Source organism: Corapipo altera, unplaced genomic scaffold, assembly GCF_003945725.1.
Source record: "Corapipo altera isolate COAL_440 unplaced genomic scaffold, ASM394572v1 61454, whole genome shotgun sequence".
Classification (NCBI taxonomy): Eukaryota; Metazoa; Chordata; class Aves; order Passeriformes; family Pipridae; genus Corapipo; species Corapipo altera.
Window position 1 is genome coordinate 288 of NW_020885974.1, and position 7,911 is coordinate 8,198.

General features: G+C 67.2%; 1 protein-coding gene across 8 annotated transcripts; it reads right to left on the bottom strand.

The window, feature by feature from the left end:
- Positions 1-462: 462 nt before the first annotated feature.
- Positions 463-6,895, bottom strand: GRN (granulin precursor). 8 transcript variants are annotated; one of them, XM_027632079.1, is made up of 13 exons: positions 6,868-6,895; positions 5,540-5,643; positions 5,388-5,465; positions 5,222-5,306; positions 5,040-5,143; positions 4,808-4,955; positions 4,592-4,698; positions 3,669-3,783; positions 3,492-3,589; positions 2,431-2,673; positions 1,372-1,614; positions 720-1,013; positions 463-643 (listed from the first exon to the last, which is right to left on the bottom strand). In XM_027632079.1, exons 2-13 carry the CDS (start codon positions 5,627-5,629, stop codon positions 521-523), a joined length of 1,728 nt encoding a protein of 575 aa, XP_027487880.1. In that variant the 5' UTR covers positions 5,630-5,643; positions 6,868-6,895; the 3' UTR covers positions 463-520. The 8 variants fall into 8 exon arrangements, with proteins under 8 accessions (XP_027487880.1, XP_027487878.1, XP_027487877.1 ...); XM_027632077.1 differs by having other exon boundaries at positions 6,837-6,888; XM_027632076.1 differs by having other exon boundaries at positions 6,759-6,888.
- Positions 6,896-7,911: the final 1,016 nt, after the last annotated feature.

The following is a 7,911-nucleotide window of genomic DNA, read 5'->3' on the forward strand; positions in this document are numbered from 1 at the left end:
CTGCCCTGTCCCCTGCGTGTCCTCCCCATGACACCACCTGTCATTTGAGGGGGAGGAATTGCATATTCCATGTGCCCCCCCCAGTCCTGAGCCATGTCCCTGTTTATGTCCCTGCAGGACAGGGGGGGCTGGCACTGCCCCCCGAGCCAGCGGTGCCTCCAAGCTGCCATAGGAGCCTGGGGGGTCCCTGTCCCTGCCCCCCACCTCATCCCCCTTTGGATTTTAATTGTGTTTCTAAACGTTTTCTACGTGGTGAGGATGAAGAAGGGCCAGTGGGGGCCGGGCTGGCAGTGGGGGGGGACATGGGGACCCCCCCAGGTGCCAGGCTGGGCAGGGAGCTGCTGCCTGCGCCTGCCTGCACGTCCTGCCTGCTCCTTAGAGGCATTAATATATTAAACACACAAAATCCCCCCCAGCCTCTGCCTCCTGCCTCCGTTTCGGCCCCCACACCAGCACCAGTGGTGGGGTTCCTCCTAGAAACCGTTTATTGGGGTGGAGGCACTCGGGGTGGGGGGGTCCATCAGAGCAGCTCCCTGGTGGGGGGGGAGGGCAGGTCCCAGCGCTGGGGGCTGCACCCCCAGCCCCCCCCCGTGCAGCGGGACCCCGCGGGGCAGCAGTGGCGGCCGTCGGAGCAGCAGGAGCCCTGCGGAGACAAACGGGGTGAGGAGGGGAGGGGGGTGACGCCACCCAGACCCCCACCCGGGTGTCCCCCCACTAACCTGGGCAAAGGGGCAGCACCCCCAGGAGCCCCCCCGGGCCCGGCAGCACCGCTGCCCACCGCGGCAGGAGCTGGTGGCACCGCAGGGCACGGGGGCACCTGGGTGGGCACCAGCGGCTCGCAGCAGGGCGGGGGGCACGGGGGGTGCCCAGCGCAGGGGGGAGGGTGCCCCACGGGGCTCTGCAGGCGCTGGAAGCAGCGGGGTGGGTGCCAGCAGCTTCTCGCAGCTCTCGGTGGCCACGTTGCAGGTGTAGCCCCGGGGGCAGCAGTGCTTGTGGTCCCCACAGCAGACGGCCTGGGGGGGACACAGGACAGGCTGGGAGCAGTGGGGGACACAGGTGCCTGGGGGATCCAGGTGTCTGGGTACCCAGGCAGTTGGGCATCTGGGTGCCATCCTCACCCCCCACTCCGTGTGTCCCATTGTACCAGCAGAGCCCCAGGGATTGTGCCAAACCCTGTCCTCAAGGTGCCTGCAGGAGGGTGCAGTGACAAACGTGGCAGTGACAAAGTGTGGGAGTCACTGCTCCCCCCAGCCCTGCTTGGCCCCAAAGTCATGCTCTGTCTGAACCCCCCCATTCCATCCCCAGCACCTCGTGCCCTGGGACCCCCACCCCACCTCTGGGACCCCCACACTCCAGGGATGCCCCCCGGACCTGCTCGAGGGGGCAGCACCCCCAGGTGCCCAGGCTGAGCCGGCAGCATGTGCTCCCATCGGGGCAGCTCGTCTCCTCGTCACACTTGACGTTCCCTGATGTCTCCTGTCCCCCCCGGGGCAGCGCCGGGGTCTTCCTCACCCAGGGCAGGCGGGTGCCCCCCCCCTGCAGGCAGCTGCCCCCCTCGGGGTCGCAGGTGTAGCCCTGAGGGCAGCAGTGCACATGGTCGGGGCAGCAGACGGCCTGGGGGGCAAAAAGGGGGAGCTGAGCACAGGGGAGCCCCCCCAGGCACCCCCAGCTTCATGCTGGGGACCCCCTGGGACAAATGTGCCCCCTCCTGTCTTTTCCTGCCATCCCCAGTCCCCCCTGACCCAGCCTGGTTTCATCCTCACTTTGAGAGGGGGGCAGATATGGGGACCCCCTTGTGATGCTTGTCCCTCTCCATGGGACACATGGAGGTCCCTGAGCACCCTTGTGTCCCTGAGCATCCTGGTGGCTCTGTGTCCCTGGATCCTCTCCTGCCACTGGAGACCCAAACTGGTCCCAGTTAGCACAGAGGGTCTGACTGGGGAAGGCCAGCAAAGGGGCCTGCTTTCACCTCCTTCCTGTGGGATGTTGGAGGGTGGGAGACTCCTATCACTCCTGGGGGACAGTGGACATCTGTCCTCACCCCACCCAGGGGAAAGGGGACATCTGCCCTCATCCTTCAAGGACCAAAGGGACATCTGGCCTTGTCCCTCTCAGCGGGGACAGGAAACATTGGCCTTTGTCCCACCAGGGCACAGGGGAGCCCCACTCCACCCCACAGGGTAGAGGTGGATCTGTGGGGGGGACAGGAAGTGGTCATGTCCTGCTGAATGTCCCCACATCCCCCATCCAGGTGTTCCAGCCCCTCGGGGTCCCGCAAGCCATGTCCCCCCCATCCAAGGTCACCCCTGGGATCTCTGCACAGCCCAGGTTCTCCCACCCCCCTGGGCACACCACCCCAGCCCCCCACTCCACTGGGGACCCCAATGTGTCCTTGTCCCCACATGGGGGGGTGGGAAGAGCCCCCCGGACCTGCTCGAGGGGGCAGCACCCCCAGGTGCCCAGGCTGAGCCGGCAGCACGTGCTCCCGTCGGGGCAGCTCGTCTCCTCGTCACACTTGACGTTCCCCGATGTCACCTGTGCCCCCCGGGGCAGCGTTGGGGTCTTCCTCACCCAGGGCAAGCGGGTGCCCCCCCCCTGCAGGCAGCTGCCCCCCTCGGGGTCGCAGGTGTAGCCCTGGGGGCAGCAGTGCACATGGTCGGGGCAGCAGACAGCCTGGGGAGCAAAAAGGAGGGAGGCTGAGCACAGGGGAGCCCCCCATGGACCCCCAGGGGACAAATGTGCCCCCTCCTGTCTGTTCCTGCTGTCCCCAGTCCCCTCCTGACCCAGCTATGGGGGCCCCTGTCATCACTCCTGAGCCCCCTCCCCCTCAGCGGGACACGGGAAGGTCCCAGAGCATCCCAAGGGTTCATGTCCCTTCGTCACCTCCTGCCCCTGGAGCCCCAAACTGACCCCAGTTAGCACAGGGGGTCTGACTGGGGGGTGTCAAAGGGACCCAGTGTCACCACCACCCCCTTGGGACACTGGTGGGGGGAGCCCTCTGTGTCCTTCCAGGGGACAGGGGACATCTGCCCTCATCCCACCCAGGGGACAGGGGACATCTGCTTCACCCAGGGGGTGCAGGGGACCCCCACCTTGTCCCTCCAGGGGGAACAGGGGACATCTAACCTTGTCCTGGGGGGTGTAGAAGGGATACCCACCCTTGTCCCTTCCAGGGGAACAGGGGACATCTCTCCTCATCGTACCCAGGGGACAGGGGACATCTGCCTGTCCCAGGGGGCAAAAGGGACCCTCACCTTGTCCCTCCAGGGGAACAGGGGACACCTAACCTTGTCCTAGGGGGTGTAGAAGGGATACCCACCCTTGTCCCTTCCAGGGGGACAGGGGATATCTGCCCTCATCCCACCCAGGGGACAGTGGACCCCCACCCCTGTCCTTCCAAGGGGAACAGGGGACAGCTCTCCTCATCCTACCCAGGGGACAGGGGACATCTGCCTGCCCCGGGGGGCACAGGAGAACCCCACCCTCTGTACCTGCTCGAGGGGACAGCACCCCCAGGCCCCTGAGCTGAGCCTGCAGCACGTGTTCCCGTCGGGGCAGCTCGTCTCCTCGTCACACTTGACCTCACCAGCTGGGGACACGGGGACACTCAGAGCTGGTGTCCCTTCCCCAGGACAGCACAGGGTGCCCTCGGGAGGGGGGTGTCTCACCTGTGGGCAGAGCTGCCAGGGGCACGGAGCCCCCCGAGGAGGTGCAGGTGGAGCGGGTCAGGTCACAGGTGGTGCCCTGGGGACAGCAGTGCTGCCTGTCACTGCAGCACACGGCCTGGGGGGAGAGAAACAGGGGTGACAGGGACACTGGGAACAGGGGGGCTGCATGCCATGGGGGGCAATATGGGGGATGCCCAATATGGGGGATGCCCAATATGGGGGATGTGGCATGAGGTGCCTGGAGTGGGGTGCCCAATACATGTGCCCAGTCTGGGGTGCTCAGTACAGGGTGGCTGGTGTGGGGTGCTCAGTACAGGGTGCCAGGTATGGGGGACACGGTATGGGGTGCTCAGAATAGGGTGCCCAACATGAGGTGCTCAGTATGGGCTGACAGCACAGGGTGCCCAGTGTGGGCAGCTGGCATGGGGGGGCCAGTATAGGGCGCTGGGCACGGGGTGCTCAGAGTGGGGTGCCTGGAATTTAGGGTATCTGGCTTGGGATACTTGTCTGGAAAGGGATGGGGTGACTGGTGGATGTCGGGTGCCTGGTTTGGCGTGCCAGGCACAGGTTGCCTGGTGAGGGGTCCTTATTTTGGGGTGCCTGGTTTGGGGTGTTTGTTACAGGCTGCCCAGTGTGGGGTGCCCAGCACAGGGTGCTTGGTTTGGGGCACCCAGCGAGGGGTGGCTGTTTGCCTATGTGATGGGTTCTTCATTTGGGGTGCCTGGGATGGGGTGTTTGGCTGCCCAGCGTGGGGTGCCCAGCCCAGACTGCCTGGTTTGGGGTGCCCAGTTGAGTGTGCCCAGAATTGGGGTGCCTGGCACGGGGTGCTTGTTTCACAGTGCTTGGTTTGGGGTACCCGGTACAGGAGGTTTGGCACAGGCTGCCCGTTGTGGGGTACTGCCCAGGGTGGTGCCAGCACTCACGTTCTGCAGGGGACAGCAGCCATACTCGGATGGGGACAGCTGGCAGCAGGTCGCTCCATCAGGACACGCCGAGCGGCCGCCGGGACACAGCACCTGGCGCAGCTCCACTGCAGGGGGGGCACACTGTGTCACCACCATGTCACCAAACCCCTTCCCTACCCCTGTGTACCCTCCATGGGAACAGCGAGGGCACCCAGAGAGGGGGACACCCCTTACCTGGGGCGGGGGGTTGGCGCTTCCAGGCGGGGAAGGTCGTGCTCAGGGGGACGTCCCTGTCACCGCTGGGGGACAGGCAGCGCCCGTGGGCCAGGTCACAGGTGGTGGCATGGGGACAGCAGTGCACCTTGTCGGCACAGCACGAGGCCTGCGGGCACCAGGGACACTCGTCACGGCGATGGCCTCGCCGTGTCCTCCCCCAAAGCACCCCCACGTCCCCCTCCAGCCGTACCTGGGGCATGGGGCAGCACCCCCAGGCGCCGCTGGCCGTCACACAGCACGTGGCGTCATCGGGACACTCGGATGTTCCGTCGGGACAGGGCACAGCACGGGGGGCTGCAGGGACATGGTGAGGAACCCCATGTCCCTCCTGTCCCCTCCTGTGGCCCCCATCCCCTCGTGGTCCCCCCATACCTGGGTCTGGGATGCAGGACTCCCCGTCAGCGCTGCAGTGGGACCCTTGGGGACAGCAGTGCTGGCCCCCAGCACAGGGGACACTCTGGGGGAACACGAGGGGGTCAGAGAATCCCCAAAAATGTCAGGAAGAGGGGAAAGTAGGCACTGGTGGGGGGAGTCTCACCTCGGGCAGGGAGCAGCTGGTGCTGGCAGGGCAGGATGAGCCATCCTGGCATCCCACTGCACTGCGGGCAGGCAGGGCCTGGGGAGGGGGCACGGGGGGGTTATCCCCTGCTGGGGACCCCCCTGTGCCCCCCCCAAACCCTGCACACTCACCGGGGTGACGGGGCATGGCCCCCCCTCAGGACATGGCAGCTGGGCCCCCGCTCCGGCCAGGGCCACCCACAGCAGCACGAGGGTCCTCATGGCTCCGGGGGCACCTGTGGGACCCCCCCACGCCCTCACGGACTCAGTTTCCCCTCTCACCGAGCAGGGGAGGGGGGGCGGCTCTGCCCCCCCAAACTCTCGTTTCTTCTTTCAGCCACGTGCAAGGAAAGCCCCAGCCCCGCCACCTCACCCAGAGCCCCCCACCCCGGGGGACACCTCGGGGTACCGGGGGGGCACCTCGGGGTGCTGGGGGGCCCCCACAGCCAGCAGGGGGGTCACTGCGGTGTCTGGCACCCCAACCGCGGCGGCAGCACCCCGATAACATCTCCCTGTGGTGCAGGATGGGCCCCCCCGCTGCCCCACCCCCCTTCCCACTTCCACAATCACTTTCACTTCCCTTTCCCCGTGCGGTCACACCCCTTCCCTCCCCCAAGGTGTGTCACGGGGGGGTGCCTGAGCCCCACGGTGGGGGGGTGATGCCTCCCACCCGGGGGGGCCCCTGGGTGTCACTGCATGACCCTCCCCCCACCGCTGGACCCCCCCAGGGCAGGGTTGGGCTGTCCCCACCCCCCCCGCTGCACCGGACCAGTGCTCCCAGTGCCCCCTCATGACTCCCAGTGCCCCCCCATGACTCCCAGTGCCCCCCCATGACTCCCAGTATCCCCCAGTATCCCCAGAGCACCCCGTGACTCCCAGTGCCCCAAGGGACTCCCAGTGCTCCCAGTACCTCCCAGCGCTCCCCCGGGACTCCCAGCGCTCCCCTCCCCCGCATCACTCCCGGGGAATCCCAGTCTCCCGTGACTTCCAGCGACTCCCAACGTTCCCAGCACCGCCAGTACCTCCCAGAGGCCCCCGTGACTCTTAGGAACCTCCCAGTATCCCCAGAACCTCCCAGGGATCCCGGCACCTCCCAGTGGCTCCCGTGACTCCCAGTTCCTCGCAGTACCTTTCAGTGCCTCCCGACTGACCCCGTGACTCCCAGTGCCGCTGGGTGCTCCCAGTTCCTCCCAGTGCCCCCCGAGACTCCCAGTGCCTCCCAGCTGCCCCCCTGACGCCCAGTGCCTCTCGGTGATCCCAGTTCCTCCCAGTACATCCCAGCGATCCCAGCTCCTTCCAGTTCTCCCAGCACCTCCCAGTGCCCCCGCGACCCCCAGCGCCGCCCCAGTACCTCCCAGTTCCTCCCAGTTCTCCCAGTGCCTCTCAGTGTTCCCCGAGACCTTCAGTTCCTCCCAGTGCCCCCCAGTACCTCCCAGCGCTCCCAGTCCCCCCGCCCGTACCCGCTCCCGGTCCCAGCCGCAAGCCCCACCCACCGCTGGCATCAAGCCCCGCCCCTCGCCCCTCATTGGCCACCTTACCCGTCCGCCCCGCTTCCATTGGCCAACTCGAGTGAGGGGGCGGGGCAAAGCGGCCTCCTCACGCTGACCCTCGCCCCTGTCACGTGACGCCGCGATCACGTGACCGCAGCCCCCCTTACTCCAGCCCGGTCATTGCGTGCGATGAGTTGGGGCGGCCCCGGCCCGGGGGGTGGGGGCTGGACCGCCGAGACCGACCCCGTGCGGGGCACAGACCCCTCTGTGCGAGCACACAGGCCCCTCTGCCCGCGGTGCCGAGCCCCCCGAGCCCAGACTCCCCTCCTGGAGCACAAACCCCTCTGCCCGTTGTGCTGAGCCCCCCGAACCGGCCCCCCTGTCTGGGGCAGGGACCCCTCTGTGAGGGGGCACAGACTCCTCTGCCCGCGGCCCTGAGCCCCCTGAGCCCGGCCCCCCCTGCCCGGGGTCGGGAACCCCTGTCTGGGGCACAGCCCCCACCCTGCTCGGGACACAGACCCCTCTGCCCAGGGCCCCTCTGCCTGGATGCAGAGCCCCCACCTGGGGCATAGACCCTTCTCTGCCCAGGGCACAGACCCCCCTGTCCAGGGCAAGGACCCCCAGCCCAGGGCACGGGGTCTCACCCCTGCTGAGCCCTGAAGATACCTCCGGGGCTCACTCCTGGGGCTGGCAGCACTCCCACGCCCCCCCCCAAATCCTTCCTAACTCCCTCAAACTTCCCTCAGCCCCCACAACTCCCCCAAATCCTCCACAACCTCCTCCAGCCATTCCACTCCCCCCAAAGCCCCTCTAAGCCCCCCCTCAACACACCTTCCCAAACTCTCCCTCCCTCTCCAACCCTCAAATCCCCAGAAAAACCCCCCTCCAACCACCCAATCCCCCCTCCACACTCCCTTCCAAGCCCTCCCAAACCCTCCCTAAACTCCCAATGTCCCCCTTCAAATGCACCTGCAACCCCCCTAAAAACCTTCCCCAAACCACCTCCAACCTTCT